The sequence below is a fragment of the Arachis duranensis genome, chromosome 6, assembly GCF_000817695.3.
Source record: "Arachis duranensis cultivar V14167 chromosome 6, aradu.V14167.gnm2.J7QH, whole genome shotgun sequence".
NCBI classification, from domain to species: domain Eukaryota; kingdom Viridiplantae; phylum Streptophyta; class Magnoliopsida; order Fabales; family Fabaceae; genus Arachis; species Arachis duranensis.
In genome coordinates, this window is record NC_029777.3 from 8,338,731 (window position 1) to 8,359,484 (window position 20,754).

General features: G+C 34.8%; 3 protein-coding genes across 7 annotated transcripts; 2 read left to right on the plus strand and 1 right to left on the minus strand.

The window, feature by feature from the left end:
• Positions 1–466: 466 nt before the first annotated feature.
• Positions 467–5,223, minus strand: LOC107492510 (peptide chain release factor APG3, chloroplastic). The gene is made up of 15 exons (XM_016113542.3): positions 5,003–5,223; positions 4,830–4,886; positions 4,646–4,726; positions 4,493–4,550; positions 4,267–4,370; positions 3,808–3,859; positions 3,470–3,519; positions 3,078–3,143; positions 2,832–2,996; positions 2,366–2,438; positions 2,148–2,280; positions 1,869–1,926; positions 1,695–1,742; positions 1,214–1,297; positions 467–796 (listed from the first exon to the last, which is right to left on the minus strand). The coding sequence occupies exons 1-15, from the start codon at positions 5,156–5,158 to the stop codon at positions 725–727; spliced, it is 1,257 nt and encodes a 418-aa protein (XP_015969028.1). The 5' UTR covers positions 5,159–5,223; the 3' UTR covers positions 467–724.
• Positions 5,224–7,060: 1,837 nt separating this feature from the next.
• Positions 7,061–12,070, plus strand: LOC107492512 (zinc finger CCCH domain-containing protein 32). 3 transcript variants are annotated; one of them, XM_016113549.3, is made up of 7 exons: positions 7,061–7,567; positions 7,699–7,841; positions 8,305–8,367; positions 8,541–8,660; positions 8,754–9,041; positions 9,129–9,440; positions 11,142–11,356. In XM_016113549.3, the coding sequence occupies exons 1-7, from the start codon at positions 7,474–7,476 to the stop codon at positions 11,214–11,216; spliced, it is 1,095 nt and encodes a 364-aa protein (XP_015969035.1). In that variant the 5' UTR covers positions 7,061–7,473; the 3' UTR covers positions 11,217–11,356. The 3 variants fall into 3 exon arrangements, with proteins under 3 accessions (XP_015969035.1, XP_015969036.1, XP_015969034.1); XM_016113550.3 differs by lacking the exon at positions 11,142–11,356 and adding an exon at positions 9,595–9,748; XM_016113548.3 differs by having other exon boundaries at positions 7,062–7,567; positions 11,149–12,070.
• Positions 12,071–15,854: 3,784 nt separating this feature from the next.
• LOC107492511 (BTB/POZ domain-containing protein At1g03010) lies at positions 15,855–19,773 on the plus strand. 3 transcript variants are annotated; one of them, XM_016113543.3, is made up of 4 exons: positions 15,855–16,206; positions 17,353–17,419; positions 17,626–18,837; positions 19,054–19,773. In XM_016113543.3, exons 1-4 carry the CDS (start codon positions 15,986–15,988, stop codon positions 19,633–19,635), a joined length of 2,082 nt encoding a protein of 693 aa, XP_015969029.2. In that variant the 5' UTR covers positions 15,855–15,985; the 3' UTR covers positions 19,636–19,773. The 3 variants fall into 3 exon arrangements, with proteins under 3 accessions (XP_015969029.2, XP_015969031.1, XP_015969030.1); XM_016113545.3 differs by lacking the exon at positions 15,855–16,206 and adding an exon at positions 16,853–17,268; XM_016113544.3 differs by lacking the exon at positions 15,855–16,206 and adding an exon at positions 16,853–17,261.
• Positions 19,774–20,754: the final 981 nt, after the last annotated feature.

Here is a 20,754-nt window from a genome sequence, read left to right on the forward strand (position 1 = left end):
TATCTTTCATTTTATTATTAATATTAATGTATGGAGTAAAAATCATCTTTAATATTATTAACTTTTGAAAATTGAAATCCCAAATTTTTCTGGTCAGAACAGATCAATTTATAAATCATTTATATATATGCGGATTAAAAATTGGGGGAAAAATTTTAATTTACAATTTTTTTTTTCTAAAATCTAAAAGTTCATGGTTAGAGTATCAAAACTTAATACTTTTTATTAAAAAAAAACAACTATAAGTTAATCAGAAAAAGGAAGTGTTTGATCACAAATACTTAGTAAATAAATGGAAAATTAACTAGTATAACTTAAAAATAAGATAAATATATAAAAGATTATTGGTAACTTAACATTTTTAACCCACCAAAGTATTTTAATTTAAACAAAAATTTATTTAAAAGATAAAGAAATATAAATTTAGTTATAATGTAAATCCATAACTGGTAAGTGGTAACTGAACTCAGTTCAATAGCACATACATTGGCATTGCAGCAAACTGTTAATTGCTTCACTTTACATACATAAAATACCATTCAACTACTGTATAGCGGAATGTTACATGTAGAAGAAGTGCCCATGTACAGATTTGTAATCAAACCATGCCTCAAACTTGGAAGATAATGGGACATTAACGAGAACAAATATGACACTTCTTCCATTTGCGAAATGCATAGTTCAGTAAAAAATTCAAAATTACATGGTGAAATGTGCTTTTACATCAGCCAGCAGGAGCACCTACAGATTCAGCAAGTTCTTCCAGGAGCTCCTTCTGCTCCGTTGTAACACAAGACTGCAAGAAGAAAGATTCTCAATGATGCGGAGCCAAGTTATGATCAAACATTTTCATTCATTCACTCATACTAAAGGCGAAGTCAGTATATATAGTGCATTCTTCGTCAAGTACAATTAATGCAACTTTTGATCAGTGTCATCTAGTGCCTGCTATTTTGCGGTGGGTTAATTGTGTTTTCTTTCTTTCAAAAGCCCAAGCAGAGTGCAACTCTGCAGGTTTAGGTCCCAGCTTTATGGTATAACGTAGGAAATTAGTTTTCTTTCTTTTCGGTTAATGATAATTTTTCAGTTAGAGAAGCCTAGCCTTTCATCAGCAATCAACACCCAACTATATTCCTTTTGAAATCTTAAGCACACTGGTAAATACACCAAAAAAACAGAGTTCATGGCAGGAGAGGTGTGCTAGATAGCATACCTGAACAGCATCTTCTATGTTTCCATTAAGAAAGGAGGTGAGCTCAAAGTTCATCTTCAATCTGTGGTCAGTGACCCTGTTGTCCTGATTAGAAGGAAAAAAAAAATTAAAGTCATAAACTGCCTGTAAGTACCATCATTTCGACAATACAAAATGAGACACTAAAAATGTTGCAGTGTTTTTACCTCAAACCATTGTACAATTATTGACTTGAACAACATACTTCTAGATCACTTAATCAAATCCATTTCCATGAACAATTGTTATTATGAGAGATCTTAAAAGATAAATTATAATGCCATATTTCTTCTACTTTTTCTTTCTAATTAAACATCAGTTTTTCTCACCTAACATCTTATAGAGGGAAATTTATAATGCATATAATTTACAAAAACACCTCAAATTTGGAGTTTGGGGAAAATAAAAACATAGAAGTATGAATGAGTGACAACAGAAAAATATTCAGATTTCTGTAATGTACCTTGTAATTATATGTCCGAATTTTTTCTGCACGTGCACCTGTACCAACCTGGAGATCGAGATATTACAGAAAAAAAATAATTCAATTCAGTTGGCTCTCAGCTCAACGAGATAGCAAGTAGACAAAATAAATTATGTCTGAAGCAAATCATGATGGATCAAATGCCAAGCATACCTGTGATTTCCTTTGATTTCGAATTGACTCTTGCTGCTCCCTTACCTTCATCTCGTATCTGTAAAAAGATTGTCGTGTCATTTTGAATGCAAATTAAAGAGAACACTCAGAAACAACTATAATGTGCTGCTAGCATTTGGTCAGTTTTAGTTTCACATCATTAATATCCTTTAGTTCCTCATCTACCACTAAACTCAAGAAAGGATTTGAGATATCTCTCTTGTTAAGATTGATGACAGCATGAGAAGAAAAGGTTGACAAGACAATTCTAATGCTTACAGTTTTGCACGGAGCAATTGAAAAGCGCGATTCTTGTTCTGAAGTTGAGTCCTTTCTTCAGTACAAAAGATACGGATTCCCGTTGGTTTGTGAAAAAGATCAATGGCTGTTTCAACCTTGTTAACATTCTGGCCTGCATGCAAGAGAAATGATAGAGGGTATGAAACCTCTTGATCCGGGAAATGTAAATATTGATTATTTAAATTAAATTTCTATACCTCCAGCACCCCCAGAACGTGCTGTAGTAAGTTCAATATCTTTTGGGTCGATTACTACTTCAACTTCATCAGCCTAGACAAAGATTTCAGATTTATATATTTAGATTCTGTCCTTAAAAGGAAGGAATATTCTAGTTGGATAAATATTCAGTAGAATACAACCTCCATGCATTAAATTAAACGAATTTAGAAAAATATATAATCTAATAAAGCATGCTTTGAACCTAACCACCACATGGTTAGGCAACAAAAATTTGAGAAAATATTAAATCTAGGTCTACTTTGAATCCCTATAGGCTTAAGCTAGCTACCTACTTCAATTATTCAGAATATGGACATGCTACAAAAGCAGTGATATGAAACTAACAACTGTCCAGATGCAAAGACACAAAATAAAGCTTTCAGACCTAGAAGTCAAAGAGTTGTGAATACACTTTTAGCTAAAGGCCTGAAATATGTACTCTACCTCTGGCATGATTGCCACTGTTGCAGTAGAAGTATGTACGCGACCCTGTGTCTCTGTTAGAGGAACACGTTGAACTCGATGGACACCAGATTCATATTTTAATTTACTGTAGACACGTTTTCCTTTTATCTCCATCACATAAGTTTTGTACCCTCCTTTCTCTGCCTAAAAAGATGGCAAAATTAACAATTATACAAATAAGAATCAATTAGAAACTAGTTTATACAGAGTTTTGATGAGGTATACCGGAGAGCTTGAGATAACAGAATGTTTCCAAGAATTCAGCTCACTGTATTTTTCATACATCCGAACCTGATTTAACATCAAAACAGCATCAGATTACATTGGATTCAACTTCATAATAACAGTTCATTTAATAAACATTTAAACTAACCAATCAAAAGGTCAATTGTGGAGAAATTAAAGAAATAAATTTTTGTCAAAGATAAACAATTCAGAAAATGATCCAATAATAGGATTATCTTTGTGTGTATGCGCATGCACGCTCTTTAAGCATGTTTCATTCAATATGACATAATGTCACTTTTAGGCTTTCTTTACGATGTGGGACATTGATGAAGGGCATGCCCTATTTTGAGTCCATGGACTAGAAAGGACAAATAAAAGCATGTACCTACAAGATCACCAGCCCATATTCCAGCCTCGTCACCACCAGTACCTGCTCGTACTGCAAAAGTAATGATAATGACAATAATCTTCAGAGTTGAGAATGACAACTAGAAGGAACAGAAAAGAAAGAAGTTGCACAAGCCAAGTGCAATCATTCAATACACTTACCCGTAGATTACATTGCAATATAAGCTTTATCAAATCATCACTGATATTTAAATTTTAGAAGTCAGCATGCTCTCTAGTCTCTACCAAAATCTTAATGATGAAACATTCAACTAAGCCATAAACAAAAATATAAGATCATTTGCCCCTATCTCATATCATAAAGAAAAAGATGGTGTACCTTCAAGCATTATGTTTCTTGCATCAAGAGGATCACTGGGAAGCAGTAAAACCTACCATCGCCAAAGATACTAGTAAGTTTCTAAAAACCAGGAGAAATGAGGAAACGGAGGGAAGTACTTTGAAAACCCACAATAACCAACAACATAATAGGCATTCCGGACGAAAAAGAGAAAAGAAAGTAATTCCATGGCATGGTTTTGAAATAAGAGGAATAAAACCTCACGATGGTCAGTGATGATAGAGAGTACATAAAAAATAATTACAATTCCTCCTCACAGTTTTGGAATTTCAGCAGATTGTACATTTTGAATTAGTGAATTTGAAATATTAAAAAGAAGTTAATTTTCCCAACTAGCATATGAATAGACTTCAAGAATGTTGGAGATTAAAAGATAAGCAATGGCATGACATGACATAAATTGAACTAGCGATACTTGATACAGAGTAAATGAGAAACCTTGAGCTTATCCTCAAGCTTTGCGATTTGCCTTGACAAAGAGTCTATTTCTGAAGATATCATTTCAACCATATCCTCGTCATTTTCATCGTCCTTTGCCAAAGCTAACCATCCATAACAGATTGAAAAAAAAAATTAATAATAAACCAAAATAAAACACACTTCAATTGTCTAAAAGTCACTAAGAAGGATGAACAAGCACTCAAGCAGTGAAACCTAATCAAACCTTTCGTTTCTTCTAGAGCCTTTTCACACTCTTTAAACCTCCTATACGTGGACACAACCTGCATTGAAATTTAGAAATATTAAAATTACATTTTCACCTTAATACAGTGCAAAGAGAAGTATCAGGTGAAGTGCACATTACAAATGAAAGTACCTCATCAAGCTCTGCCACTGATTGTGCCAATTTTTGGTACTCACTCGGATTGGACACAACGTCAGGGTCAGCAAGCTTAACCTAAAACACCAACCAAACTTTTAATAACAATAATAATAAATCGATTTAGATAACTGGTTGCAACAAAATTTCATAGAAACAAAAAAGAAAACAAGTTTGATACCGATAATTCTTGCCAGGTCTTCTCAGCAGATTCCAGCTTCGTTATGAGATAAGGTTCCTATAATTCAACGCAAATATATAAAATTACAGAAACGCACCATTGGATTGAGCTGAAGTAATGCTAAAATTAGATGAAAAAGTTTAATTAATTAATTAATTAGTGAAGTTACTGACCGCCATGCAGGTGATTCTTAGTGTGTGAGGTCTGAGTGTGGTGGTGTTGGGAAAAAGAGTGAGGCGTCTGTTATGAAGGGGACGACGTCGTATGGGGAAAAGGTGGTTGGTGTAAGCAGAGATGCGAGCTGTGAAGCTCGCCATTAAGCTGCTCATTGTGTAACTGCAAAGCGCGCCAACAAGAGCGGTGGTGTATCGGATAAATGAGAGAGAGAAATGGAAAGAGCTCTGCTGTTTGGAACTTTGGATTTTGTGGTAATGCTCACTTTGGTGATTAATGGGCTCAAGTTGGGCTTGCATACACATATATTGGGCCAAATATTCTATGGTTTCGCTCTTTCTTTTTCTTGTTTGGTTTGGGTTTTGCTCTTTCTCTCAACTTGGACTGTTTCGTCATATCAACTCGTTTAGTCCGTTAAAGCATGTGCTAGAAAATCATATATTGTATACGTAGTAATTTATTAGTCAATATTAAATTTTTAAATAAAATTTAAATCTGTAATAAATTAGTTATTAATATATCAAACTAAAAAATATAATAAAAAATAAAAAAAATCAGAAAAAGATGTTCTAAAAAGATGAAATAATAAAATGATAAAATAAAGATCACTATTAAATTTATAATTTTTATCAGATATAAAATTTTTATTTTAATTTAAGAGTGTTTAAACACTTATTTTTTTATTTTCTAGTCTCTAACCAGTCAAATACACCAAAGGTTGGTGCATGATTATGGAGGTTTGTTTAATGTTTTATGTTAACTGGTCTTTGAATCAAAGGACTTGCTCAATAACATTAGTAGAATTATGGAATGTTTTTTTGGTCGTTATCAATATGTGAATCACTTATTAGTTTTAAAATGTGATTATAGAGTTCATCGATGTGTGCTTAAATTGAACTGCCGATATAAAATATCATATTTCCATGAACAATTGAACATTCTTCGCTGGTTTAGTTAGCAGAAGAACTGCACAAGTTGAGAATTTCAGCTGTCATTTGTCAAGTATGTTCTTAGGCGACAAGATTTGGCTTTACATGGTTGCAAGGGATATAAGTATATAACAATGTAACTTTCTTTTCTTCCTCTTTTTTGACCTATGGGCTGATAACTAAACTTACAAAACAAGAATAAGAATTGAACGTAGAATTACAATGTATGTTGAAATCTTTTAACAAACTGAAATTTAAAACGGTTGAAACTGAAACCCTATTTGCAAATACTTTTTTTTTACATATCCAAATTACTTGACACCAAAAACTGAAGTTACAATTAATGAATTTCTAAAAAAGTTCTTAGCCCATACTGTTTTTTTTCTTTAGACCCATACAGTCTCATTTAAGAAGTCTTTATAGTCACATAATTTACTTTCTTTAAATATCTTTTTTCTTTTCGACAAACGAGCTCAACACAACAAAGTGAAACGATAAAAAAATTAAAGACATAAAAATAATAATTAAAATAAAATAAGTAGAATAAATTTTATTTTTAATATTATTTTTTGTATTGCCATCAACAATTAAAAAAAATCTACAACACTCCATTTTTATAACTAACGATCTGTACAAATTGTTTTCAACACCTACTTCCTTTTTATGAACTTCTCAAGAAATTCTTAACCCATACCGTTTTATTATAAAGTCTTTATAACCCCATGATTCACCTATCTTATGCTCTAAATATCCATCAAAGTATAATAAGAATCTTCTCCTGTATAAATATAATATAAATTAAAGAAAAAAGGAGAAATAAAAGGACAGCTCGGAATGAGGTGGTACAATTTAAACGGACCAGCAAAAAGTAGGAGGCTAGGGTAAAGTCGAAATGACAAATTCGTCCCCCATTTTCGAACCGAAATATCAAAGCCCACTTTTGTCACCGCTCACACCACACCAACCAAATCAAAACCCCATTCCGTTGCCATCACCCATCATTATTACCCCGCAGGGATATTCGCGTCATCAAAATAAAAAATATTGAAGAATAAAAAGAAGTTACGAAGAAGACCGAAGAGATTCGAAGAAGGAAGATAGTGAGTGCAAATGTTTCCAAAAACCCAAAAAAAAAAAAGAAAGAAAAAAGAAAAAAGAAAAAAAAAAATGGAGCTGGAAAAAAGCCTACACCAGACCGTACAGTCCTAGAGAGAGAGAAAGAGAAAGCACACGAAACACACGCTCCGTTACAGTCTTAGAGAGAAACAAAACCCATCTCTGTCCATCTCAGTCTCTCTCTCTTTCTTTTTCGGATTCGCGACGCAAACCCCAGCGGCTAAGAGAGCGGACGTATCCGATCTTCTTCCTTCCCTCTTCCTTCCAGAACATTCTAGAACCCTCCACGATCCCCGTTCTCTGTAAAGCACACAGCAATAACACACGTCCCTTTCTCTCTCAGACTCTCACTTGTTACACTCTAAACTTGTACATAAGCTTCTCCCTAAAAAACAAAAAGCAGAAAGAAACAAAACCTGGCTTCCATGGAGCTTTACGGTCGCAACCCGGGGAGGAACGGGTCGAACCCGGGGAATCAGCCCGAATGGCGCTCGCCGGGCCCCGATACTGGCCTCGAAGGTTTTCCCCTTTTCAACTTTTGGTTTCGCTTCGGGTCGAATTTTTACTCCTTTTTGTCGGTTTTGTTAGGGTTTTGTTAATGTGGGAGTTAGGGTTTGGGGGATATGGCTGATTTTGTGGTTTCGATGCAGAATCAATGTGGCAGTTGACGCTGGCTAGCAGCGAATCGTACCCGGAGCGACCCAGTGCTCCGAATTGCGTGTATTACATGCGAACCGGGTACTGTGGATATGGTGCAAGGTGCCGTTACAATCACCCTCGTGACCGTGCTGCGGTAACATTTTCATTGTGAATCTAAATGATGTCTGCATTAGGTTGGATTGAAGTGTCGCACTCCTATCTGCATTAGTTCTGTGGTTCTCACATAGTGCTTTCTTTTTCTTTTTAACTATAGCCGAGTTTGGGACTTAGGATTGTGTGCTAAAGGGTTAATGTGCTGTTATTAACTTAACATTGTGATTCTATTTTCTTTTGTGGTAGGTTCCTTTTTTTTAATGAACTATTTTTCTCCTTTTTGTAAATTTAAATGTTAGTTGTGATTTTTAGAGTAGGAATGAGGTTTGGATTTGGAATTATTCAATGCGGACTGAATGCAGTTCAGGTGGAGCAAATTTGTTTCCTGTTGCATAAGTACCACAAGATCAATCTAGATAACTAATATTTAATTTCGTCTAATCTTAGTAAGAATCATATGGTTGCACAAGTGTATAAATAGTATTAAATCAGTTACTGCTCAGGTTGCTGCGGCTGTAAGAGCAACAGGGGAGTACCCGGAAAGAGCGGGGGAACCTCCATGTCAGGTATGTATATATTTTTTAATTTTACTTGCAATAATGCAATGTGAATCATTAAGACCTGAACTTTCTTGTTTTTACATTTCGGTTGTCCCAGCCTCTGATGGGATCCTTTCATTATTATATTTGTAATAATTATCCGCTTGTTATGTTGATTATGTGTCTCTTCTGGTGAGCAGTATTATCTAAAAACTGGAACATGTAAATTTGGTGCATCCTGTAAATTTCACCATCCAAAACATGGAGGTGGATCTTTGAGCCAAGCACCACTAAATATTTATGGATACCCATTACGGCCGGTTTGAGTCTTACCCCTTTTCTTTTCTTTCATTTAACTGATAGCAAATTATGCAATGGCTAAACCATACCTGTCACTTTTATTTCCACAATAGGGTGAGAAAGAATGCTCCTATTATTTGAAAACGGGGCAGTGCAAATTTGGTGTGACTTGTAAATTCCATCATCCTGCTGCTGGCACATCATTGCCGGCTTCTGCACCTCAATTTTATCAACAGGTGCAATCTCCTACGGTTCCTCTGCCTGACCAATACGGGGGAGCATCCACAAGCTTGAGAGTGGCTAGGCCTCCTATGTTGGCTGGTTCGTACGTTCAAGGGGCTTATGGTCCTGTACTTCTTTCTCCAGGAGTTGTTCCATTTCCTGGATGGAGTCCTTATTCGGTGAGATAAAAATACTGTGTTAGAAAGTTATTTATTTTGACTTTTCTTGAGTAGTTACTTAATGGTGGTGCCATTAAATTGGAGCAGGCACCTGTTAGTCCTGTGTTATCTCCTGGTGCTCAACCTGCTGTTGGGGCTACTTCTCTATATGGAGTGACCCAATTGTCTTCATCAACATCAGCTTTTGCTAGGCCATATACTCCACTGCCCTCTTCTATTGGCCCCTCAGGCAGTGGTCAGAAGGAGGAAGTTTTTCCTGAACGTCCTGGCCAACCTGAATGCCAATACTATCTTAAAACAGGGGACTGTAAATTTGGATCGGCTTGTCGATATGATCATCCACGGGATAGGGGTGTGACACGACCACTTCTCAGCCCCATTGGTCTTCCTCTTCGTCCGGTAAGTACAGTTACTCATTTGATTTGACTATTTTGTTTAATTTATTGCCTCAAATTTGTCCATCTCATGTTATATGGTAATAATGTATTTTCAAGTTATAGCTTATGATGTTCTATTTTTTTTTTTTTTTTAGGCACCTGTGGCAATTTCACAGTTGTAGGCCTCAATGACTTATTTGCTTAATCTACTCTTTTGCCTGGAATGAACTGAAGACTTGGAGCTAAGTGTTTTCTGAGTCATCTGATTAGATATAAATTCTGTAGATCTTGGCTCAATTATATTGCATTAAACATGCAGATTTGTACTTATTGTGGTTTCTCTGATGTTTTGCTTCCTTCAACATTTGTTGATTTTTCTTCAGGATATTTCGCGACATAATTGAATCTATGTATTGTACGCTGATCATGAAATTTAAGGGATTTATTTCTTCTCCTTTTGAACAATAGTTTCCCATATAAGAGGGTGAAACATGCATATGGCTTGGAGAACTTTATAAAGTATTTACTTTTTATTTTTACTTGGGGCATGTATCTTGGCAGTTTGTTTGAGACAAATAAAATACATGCCTGGGGCAAAGCTACATTGACATCTAGTGTCTGTATGCAAAACGCATGACCCCCTTTATTTTTAGCTATTTGATAAAGCGAAGATTTAATTAAAGATGTGTGTTTTCCGTCTCGCGCTATATCAGCTGATATTGTCATGTTAAAAAACCACTTCTCTGACTCTGGACAGTATTGACGTACGCTGAATTCCTGTTTTGACCATTTACTTGTGTCAGGCCACAGTTTTTTGTTGTGTTATGCATATCTGCGCAATGAACCCATGTTTGCAAATGACTTTTTGAAACATCTTTTTGTACTTGTATGTCAAGCTGATAAATATTCCAACTTAGGGTATGACACCGGGACTTATTGATTATTCTGAGAAGAAACTTATATTAATAGGATTCGGAATAAGAAGTCTCTGAGGGTATCAAGTACCCATGTGTGGCATTTAAGTCATAACCCTGACCTCAGTTGCACAAGGTCAAACTTGATAGTGATAGGAATCAAAAGTAACTGTCATAGTGCTATCAATGATGAATAAAGAAGATGCTATCATTTTTGGAATTCCCTGCTTATATTGGCTTCTCAAGATATCTTTTTAGCTGTAGTATTACTGGTGTTCAGGGATAGGAATCTGATTGAATGAGTTAATATAATTCTGCTATCTTTGGTTTTCTGATAACTATATAGGTAGGTATCATCTTTTGATGTAGGACTTCTTTTTGTTCATTTATTCCTTGTTTTAATTTTTGATTGTTGACATAAGTGAATCCTTTGTTGATTACTGTATTAGACATTATTAGTATGACGAGTTCTTTAGAGGACATGCTGTTTTTGCTTCATACTTGTTTCCTTTCTCATTATAACCATAAACCATTCAAATCAATAATACTCTCTCTCTCTCTCTCTCTCTCTCTGGTTACTTAATAGTTCTTATTGATACCTCTTAAGTGCATTGGATTTGTTCTCACTTAGGTAGTCTTACATAGTTTGAGATTACTAGTAAAAAGCATATCTAATTCTGCCTGTTCCTTTTAATCCTGTTGCAGATGTTTTAATAATTTGAGTTACTTGTTTCTGCATGATAATGCAGTGCAGCATTATAATTGATGCACTTTCGTTGGAAGTTTTTCTTAATCAATTCCTTTTCTAGAAAACAGGGGGTTCAACCTTGTGCATTTTATTTGCAAAACGGGCATTGCAAGTTTGGCTCCACATGCAAATTTGACCATCCTTTCGGGCCTGTGAGATATAGTCCATCGACATCTTCCCTGACCGATGCACCAGTAACTCCATACCCCGTTGGGTCTTTGCTGTCTACCCTGGCTCCTTCCTTAACATCCTCAGAGCTTCGGCCTGAATTGATGTCGGGGTCCAAAATGGAATCCTCCTTTTCAACCAGAATGCCTTCTTCTGGAAATAGTCCCACTACCTCTGTCAGTTTAATCTTTTCACAAGGTGGAACTGTCTCACTATCTGATGTGCAACTCTCAACTCAGAGTTCTGCCCCTCTAAGCACTAGCCGAAGCACCAGATAGGAAACCGATGAAATACGTTTAGCAGGCTAATTAATTATACCAATGGAAGAAAAAAGGTTTTTCCTCATTAGCATTGAATGTTGTTTCATTAGCCTCTATTGCTTCTGTCTATAGTCTCATTGAATATCTAGTTCAAACTACTCCAAGTTCCTTCCAGTGTTTATAATTCACCAGCGTAGGCCATTCGAATTATGTTCATATATTATCTAATTATAATATTATTATGTGGAATAAGCTTCAATAGAAAACTTGATATGGTGTTTTCTTTAATGGTCTCATGGGATAATGGTTTTGGTATGTGTACATTTTACTGAGGCATTCCAGATACTACCCTACACTGCTGCAAAATGGCGGTTCCAGTTACCTTCCTCGCTCGAGAAGGGAGAGCGACTGTTGCTTTTAGTATTTTTCTGGGAACACAGGGTAACCCTATGGCTATGGGGGCCTTTAAAATTAGTGAAGGGTATTTAATATTTATTCTTAGACCAGTAAATGTGTTGTAATTCTAATTTGTTAATTAATTTGAAGGTGTTGATTTTAGTTCTTTCTCCCTTTTTCCCCTTGTGAAGTTTTTAAAAATTTATATATATTTGGACTTATGATATCATTATCATATTAATTTAGCTGATAAATATTTAATTATATTGATTTTTTTTAGTTAATAGATACTTTCATTAACTATATAAAATAAATATTTCTTGGGTTGGGTTAGTTAGGGTTAAGAGATTGTAATACCCACACAACCCAACCCACTAATTAAATGAAATGGGTTTCGTTGGAAAATCTTCAATCCATTCAACTCGGTCCACGGACAATCGTAATCGAAACTAATATTTTAAAGCGAAATCAATATTTTGTAGCTCATGATTAGATCAAATGACACTTTCTAATTAGATATGTTAATTTTCACTTGTCCTTTAAGTTCCAACGGAATTCCAACCCCCTCCCTCTTTTTTCTATTAGTAATTAGTAATTAGTTTATTGTTCTTTTAAAAAAGAAGTGTACCAATAAATGAGGAATCAAACAGAAAGTACCTGTTGTAAATATTTAATCCTGTCTTACCATTTGACTCTAAATAAAGCTGCTCTTAGTTCATAGATAATAAGTTGAAGATTTACATTGTTACTGTAAAGTTTGTAACATAAATAGGAGTTAAGACCACCTGCCAGGTGTTCATATATATAATCATATTTCTTGGATGGAATGGCAATTGTTGGCTGTAAAGCCTGAAATGTTGATAAATAAATTGGTGACACTCTAGAGCATAGAGTAAAAAATTTAACTAGCGCAACATAATATGCGGCGAATCATTTTTACATACCTAAATTTTTCTTTTCCGCACCAATATTTGTGTATTTATCAGGTTTTGACTATTGATGTGATATTCATCTAAATTCTTATTAAACGCTATAACTTAATTGAGTTGGATGTGCATAAATATTCTATTTTTACGTGTTCAAATATTAAGAATTCCAAGTTCACAACCATAGAAAATAAAAAAGTTCAATTAATAAGTTGGTTTTTTCAATCAATATCAGTTAATTTTTTATTATATATTTTATATTTTAAATCTTAAATTTTAAATTTTAAATTCTCCAAAAAATAAAAATTATTATTACAATAAAATTTGATAATATTAACTAATTAAAATCTGATTCTCTATTATTATTCAAATAAAAATATATCTATAGTTTGGTATCAAATTATGATATGATTACCCAAGCGGACTATTCGGCCATTGAACAAAAGAAATTGATGGCCTCATGATGACCACCAGATCGATGCAGTGTGAGACCATGATTCATCCAGCAGTTGTCACATTATTAGTAATTGTGATAGCTACACTATCATGACTTGTGTCTTTTATTTTAATGCATACTTGTTAGTTGTTACTTGTTTACCTTTTATTTGGCTCAACATGATGTACTAATTGGTTGTCCATTGAGTCATCAGCTCCATTATCATACACTATATTATATTATGCATCAAAGTAATTATTATTATTAGAGAAAATATACATAAACAATATAAATGTTAAACAACGTTTAACAACAGTTTAAAAATAGAAAAATTAAATTAATTATTAAAATTAGATTTTCAATTTATTAGAATAATCAACTTCTTAAACTTAAATTATTAGAATTAGACAACGTAACCTCCTCTTAATATACCATTACATCAGATTCTTATTTCATTTTAACTCACTTTCGCTCCTCTACTCACATCGTCGTTCATCCCGGTCCTCCTCTGTCGCTCAGCCTGACACTCCTCCACTTCCGCCAGTCAATCGGACGCGCCTCCTCTTCTGACGCTCAGCCCAACACGCCTCTCACCCACCGTCTATCCACTGTTGCCGCTGTTTTTATGCCACTCTTCGTTCTCCTCCTGCGAGATCAGCAAAAGTTGTACAGTTTTACTCTCTTAATCATTTCTTCTTCTTCGTTTAATCCTTCATCTTCATCGGTTGAAGGAGCAGCAACAGTGTTAGTTATTGAGTGATTTTCTACATCAATGGCCACTTGAATTAGTGGTTGAGTGGTTTTCACTTGAATCGCTGGAGAAGAACTTTCATCCTCACCGGTGACCGCGGCGGGTAGTTATCAAACCGTTGAAGGAGCAGCAGTAGTGTTAGTCGTTGTATCGTTTTCACCACAGTCTTTTCAGTAAAACTATTTTATTGGCCAGATAGTCATTTTAGTAAGTATGCAGATGGTTATTTTAATTCTTATGTGAATGGTTATTTGATTGGATTGGGTTTAGTTATATACAATTAAAACATGCTGGATGTTCAATCACTAGATATGCAGATGATTATTTTTATCTTTAAGTGGATGGTTATTTTCACTAGGAATGAGCGACGCCGGTGACGGTGTATGACAAACCAAGCAGCGACGACGAAAAGAAGCCCAGCGGCGCTGTTCATTTTTGGTTTAGAGGAGAGCGATGCCGATGAAAGTCTTTGTTGACGAACCAGCGGTGGTGAGTAGAATTTCAATAGCAACGATGGAGCTAGTTGGCGACCAAGCGACATAGTAGAGGATTAGGAGAAGAAGCTGGTACTTTGATAAATTAAAATATAATAAATAATTAAAATTTTTAAATTATTGAATAAAATTTTTTTATTAGATAATTTAAATAAAATATTTTTTATTTTATTGAACTAAATTTTCAACCCATTATTTACCTCATCCAGATTTTTCATTATCTACGAAGCCGTATTACTATGCTTCGTAGTTGTTTTCCTGAGCTTGCTAGTTGATCTTAAAGCTATGTCTTAAAGAATGTGAACATTTTAAATATTGGAATATTTTTGTAAATAAAATTATACACCAAGACTTACGCGTCATCCAATAATAGATAGTATATATACTAATAATTAAAAAAATGCAACATGCATGATGAATAACCTTCGAGTCATTAAATATTGCAAGATGAACAATAATTTTCATAATTGTAATTTATTCATGTATTTAAGTTGGTCTAGCTAGTGTAAAGAGCAACTTAAATATTTTTTAGGTATTGACTTTTATAGTAACAAAATTGATTTAAAATTAAAACTTAAGTTGAATACAATCTTTAAAATAATATTAATATTAATAAAGAGATATTGTATCATTTAAAAAAAAGACTAATAAAATATTATTATTTGTATATTCATTAAATTTTTTAAATGAACATTATAATTTTATTATTGTAACATTGTTAAATTAAAATAAAACTAAGTATTTCAATGACGAATTTTACATTAAATTTTAAATTAATTTTTATAATATATAGTTCCATAAATATTTATATAGTAGTATTATGTGAAATCCAAAATAAAATAAAACTAAAATCGAGCATCGGAGATATTCTTAACTTGTGGTTCTCATTATGACTTGTAATAATCCAACTATTATTTAAATCCGAGCTACTTTAGTGAGCTTTACATATATGAATATATGATAATATTATTATTTATGCTAATCTTTTCATGGTGGGTAGCTTTACCTAGCCATTATTATTATAACTCTCAAAAGCACTATAATATTCTTGCAGATTCCTACGATTCATGTCAAGAAAACGTTTGATAGTATAAAGGTTAAATTACTAGAAATTATATTCGTACCACTTTTTAGTTCACTTTAAAAGTATATACTTTCTTTTTCTTTTACTGATATAAAAAACAAATCTTTTGCATTATTATTTTTCCTTTAAATACTAAAACGAAAATGCCTACACAAACATATAACATTTTTGTTATTGACAAAGTTGTCACATTCCTAGTCCTTTTTATAGGCTTGCATGGCTTCATGTGATTTTCACTTCATCACTAGTCACCACAACTTTTTATTACAGACAGAGTGAAGTGGTCCTCAACAAAAGAAGAATAATGTAAGAAGAAGCAGACACGTGTTTCTTTTATTTTTCATTCTTCAATTTATTATCTTCTTATGTTACTTTAACTGGCATAGATGTATGGAATTGGATTGTTATAGGGTTATAGCATATAGTCCCATTCACATGCAGAGTGACAATTCCTTAGTAGGGTTGGTGCTACTGCAGTGTTATTATCAAAATACTCACAAGTCAAATTTGTTGGAGATGGGAGTTGTAACTGTTGGTGAATTGAAGCCTAGTATTTCTCAAGGGAAAAGGACTTTTCGTCCAAGTTCAAGCATAAGACATGCCAATGAATGGTAATAATAATAATAATAATAATAATAATCTTCTCTTTGCTTCTTAATCAAGTTTTAGTTATTTTTTGCATTTAAAGTGTTTGATTGCAATACTACATGTGTGCCATTTATGTACATGAATGAATGATGGAGGGTTCATTAAATTTTCTTGTATGTGCAACCATTTTTCACAGACCTTCTAGTAGTAGTTCTTGAGTTCATTAGATTTGTTCAAAGAACAATACCAGAATTGGTTATAATAGAGGGTGAATTTTGGCACAATAGTATAAGAGCAGAGGTAGTTGGAACCTTAATTTTTGTTTTGCCTTGTCCTGTCTCATCATGCTTTAATTGTGTTTGTTACTGTTTAGTGCATTCCTTCAATCATTGTACCAAAAATCTCTCATATGACTTGGTCACAATGAATCCAAATCAATGTCAGAAAACAACATGTGAGGCATTATATTGATCCGATGGTAATTGGTCAAGCTCTGATCAGATATTGACCTTGATGTAGTAATTTACCAACATGACAGCGGTTTGGCGCTGCATGTTTTGGTGAATGGTTTCAGATCTTTTCATCATGTTTTGCTTTTGTTGAGGACAATAATCACATTGTGCATCAATTATTATTCTTGTGTTTTTATTATCTTTAGGCCTTAAATGAATGAATTTGATAATAATAATTATAATGATGTGATAATAAGATCTCACCGACTATGTGGTAATAAAAATGAAAATTTTTTGGCTGCATGTGGAAATAGAACAGACAGCCATAGACATCAACTTATTTGACCATACTATAGAATGGCTCAAATGATTTTCCATCTTATCTTTAGGATTCAATGATTTGCATAAATGGGTTCCACGCAATGACACAACCAACCATGCAATATAAATTCAATATTGGAACTTACCTTATCCTCTGCAAAATTTAGGCTTGGGGGCCTATTCTATTTCAAGATTTTGATATTGGAAGATTAGATTGTTTCACTTTTTTCTTATAAGCATTCATTAAATTGCAAAATACAAGCTACACAAGAGGCTCTTTCAAGGTCTATGGTAATTTGGTTTTGGTAATATGTATGCCTCCACTGTTTGCCTTATATTGAAAATTTCCACCCCTACATGATGCAATGATTCAGCTAGATTTGTTGTTTCTTTCAGGCCAATATCTGAAGTCTCTAGTGATCTTACTATTGAAGTAGGAGACTCAAGCTTTCCACTTCACAAGGTATATCCTTATTCTGCCATGCTTATGAAAATATATATAATTGATCATATATATCCTTATTCTGCCATTCTGATATGATGAATTTTTAATGGTTTCAAAGTTCTCCCCATGTAAGAAAATGAAAAATAAATCTATTGTTATGGACCTATATATTTAGGTTAATGTTTAAACAATGAACTAAAGTACTTGGCAACAAATTTTTGCAGTTTCCTCTAGTTTCTAGGAGTGGAAGAATCAGAAAACTGCTGCTAGAAGCAAAAGATTCAAAGGTTTCACGCATAAGCCTCCAAAATGTGCCTGGTGGTATAGATGCATTTGAGCTAGCAGCTAAATTCTGCTATGGAATAAATGTTGAATTCACTCTCTCAAACGTTGCCAAGCTTCGTTGCATAGCGCATTTTCTAGAAATGACAGAAGAATTTGCTGAGAAGAACTTGGAGACTAGAGCTGAATCATATCTAAAAGAGTCGGTGCTACCAAGCATACAAAACAGCATAAGTGTTCTTCACCATTGTGAGACTCTTCTCCCAATTTCAGAAGAAATTAACCTTGTTAGCAGGTTAATCAATTCAGTTGCAAACAATGCATGCAAACAACAACTTACCTCTGGATTGCTAAAACTTGATCATACTTTAAATTCTAAGACAATCTCAAACATGGAACCAGAAACTCCCTCAGAATGGTGGGGGAAATCTTTCAATGTTCTTGTCCTTGATTTTTTCCAGAGAGTAATTTCTGTGTTGAAATCAAAGGGTCTAAAACAAGATATGATCAGTAAGATTTTGATAAACTATGCACATAGTTCACTACAGGGGATTGCTCTTATTAGGGATCCTCAAGTTGTTAAAGGGAGTTTACTTGACTTGGAAGTAAAGAAAAAACAAAGGGTGGTTGTTGAAGCCATAGTTGGATTACTCCCTAATCAATCAAGGAAGAGCCAGGTTCCAATGGCATTCTTATCATTCCTGTTGAAGGCTGCTATCGCGGCTGGGGCCCCAACTTCTTGCAGGTGTGATTTGGAGAGGCGAATCGGCCTACAACTCGACCAGGCAATCCTAGAAGACATACTAATTCCGGCTAACTCGCTTCAGAACACACACAGCACAATATATGACACAGATTCAATCTTGAGGATTTTCTCAATTTTCCTTAACCTGGATGAGGAGGACGATGATGATGATAATGATGGTGGCTGCTTCAGAGATGAAAGCCAAATGGTGTACGACTTCGACAGCCCCGGATCGCCAAAACAAAGCTCAATCCTCAAAGTATCTAAACTGATGGATAACTATCTTGCTGAAGTAGCATTAGACTCAAACTTGTTGCCATCAAAATTCACAGCACTTGCAGAACTACTCCCAGATCATGCACGCATAGTGAGTGATGGACTCTATAGAGCAGTTGATATCTTCCTTAAGGTAAGAAAAGCAGAGAATCCCTTTTCTCCATTACTCTTAATCATTTCGTAACTTAGTCAAACATGTCAAATTATCTAACAGTTCTTGATTATCATCTTTACACGAAGAGATATCTTTATATGGGTAATTAACATCTATTGTCCATGGCTCAAACACATGGCGTGCGTGTTAGAAATAAAATCATTCATGTACTAATAAATTAGTCTCTTGTTATAGGTTCATCCAAATATAAAGGATTCAGAGAGGTACCGGTTATGCAAAAGCATAGATTGCCAGAAACTGTCTCAAGAAGCATGCAGCCATGCAGCACAGAACGAGAGGCTGCCGGTGCAAATGGCGGTTCAAGTGCTTTACTTCGAGCAAATGAGACTGCGAAACGCGATGAACGGCGGAGGACACCACCACAGCAACAGCTTCTTGTTCGGCGGGCATTTCCCTCAGCGGACGGGAAGCGGTGCCGGAAGCGGCGCCATGTCGCCGAGGGATAACTACGCGTCGGTTCGAAGGGAGAATCGAGAGCTGAAGCTGGAGGTAGCGAGAATGAGGATGAGGCTGACTGATTTGGAGAAAGACCATGTTTCCATGAAACAGGAGCTTGTGAAGTCACAATATCCCGCTAACAAGCTTTTCAAATCTTTCACGAAGAAACTAAGCAAACTCAATTCTCTCTTTCGTTTAAGCACTAGTACTTTTAAGCAATCATCGTTTGGTGCCAGTAATAATAATGCCAAAGGTATCGCTCATTCAGAAACTCATCGCTTTCCTTTTCCAAAAAGAAGACGCCACTCAGTTTCATGACTGCAATGTATATAGTATGCATAAATCATCATTTTCTAATTTCTCTCTCTTACTTCTCCTTCATGTTGCTGCTGCTTTTTAGTGATGGGTTTGTTAGTAATTCTTACAATTCTGGAATACGATTTTAAGTATATGGAAGATTGTCTTCTTGAGTTAAGCTTCATAACAAATGAATATGGCTTACAAATAACTTTTAAGATAATATAACAACAGATTAAGAGGCATCTAAGAATGAAGGAGCAGAGAAGAGACAAAAAGTAAAAAACTATAAAGATAACTCCTCAGTATATTGAGTTATTGACTAATTAAAAATTGGTTTTACATATTTATTTCATAAATTAAATTATTATATATGTAAAAAAATGTATTTCACCCTGCCTTGTAGGCATGATTTTAGAAGCAAAAAAATTATTAAGGGAAAAAATGCATATAGGAATTAAAGGGGAAAAATGCCTGGTGTTATTGGTAGCCACTTTTGTTTTTGGTCATTGTCTGGACCACATAACCTAGCCAAAACAGAGATACATCTGCAAACATTGGTGAGCAATTTCACTCCTTCGAAACTGAACCACCAATCCGCGCAGCTCTTGGTTATGGTTTCTAACTCGGTATCATTCGCCACCATCACTGTCGCAATGGTTGATGGCAACTGATTTCTCCTGTCTGCCTTTCCATAATATCAGTTCGCATCTTCTCGACCTTTCTTTTTTTTGTTTGTTTTTGGTCTGGGCCGAATCTTCTTGACCTTTCTATCGGTAGCTAATTGGAAACTAATATACGAACTTGATGGGCCATTCTATTTTTGGCCCAATGGCCATTCCTTTTGGGCCTCAATGAGCCACTGTGATTAACTATGAACACAAACCCAGTTCCAATGTTCTGAAAATCGGACCGGACCGGACCGGCCGGTCAAACAGGTTCAACCGGGAACCGGCAAAAAACGGTTTGGTCCAGTGTGCAAAACCGCAGAACTTAAAACCGTTCGAGAACCGCTGAACTGGCCGGTCGGATCGGAACGGAAGCCGGCCGGTTTACAAAAACGACGTCGTTTCCTTTCTTGAAAGGGAAGATTGCACGCGTTATCCACTTATCCCCCTTCTCGAACTCCTTCCTTCAGCA

What these genes read in the sequence shown, in the direction of transcription:
- LOC107492512 (XM_016113548.3), top strand. Translation starts at nt 7,474, where the DNA reads ATGGAGCTTTACGGTCGCAACCCGGGGAGGAACGGGTCGAACCCGGGG. An exon ending in CGGGGGAACCTCCATGTCAG is followed by an intron (nt 8,368 to 8,540) that starts GTATGTATATAT and finishes TCTGGTGAGCAG; the next exon opens with TATTATCTAAAAACTGGAAC. An exon ending in ATGGATACCCATTACGGCCG is followed by an intron (nt 8,661 to 8,753) that starts GTTTGAGTCTTA and finishes TTTCCACAATAG; the next exon opens with GGTGAGAAAGAATGCTCCTA.
- LOC107492511 (XM_016113543.3), top strand. Translation starts at nt 15,986, where the DNA reads ATGGAATTGGATTGTTATAGGGTTATAGCATATAGTCCCATTCACATG. An exon ending in ATAAGACATGCCAATGAATG is followed by an intron (nt 16,207 to 17,352) that starts GTAATAATAATA and finishes TGTTTCTTTCAG; the next exon opens with GCCAATATCTGAAGTCTCTA. An exon ending in CAGTTGATATCTTCCTTAAG is followed by an intron (nt 18,838 to 19,053) that starts GTAAGAAAAGCA and finishes CTCTTGTTATAG; the next exon opens with GTTCATCCAAATATAAAGGA.
- LOC107492510 (XM_016113542.3), bottom strand. Translation starts at nt 5,158, where the DNA reads ATGAGCAGCTTAATGGCGAGCTTCACAGCTCGCATCTCTGCTTACACC. An exon ending in CAGTGGCAGAGCTTGATGAG is followed by an intron (nt 4,551 to 4,645) that starts GTACTTTCATTT and finishes ATTTCAATGCAG; the next exon opens with GTTGTGTCCACGTATAGGAG. An exon ending in CTGTTATCTCAAGCTCTCCG is followed by an intron (nt 2,997 to 3,077) that starts GTATACCTCATC and finishes CCATCTTTTTAG; the next exon opens with GCAGAGAAAGGAGGGTACAA.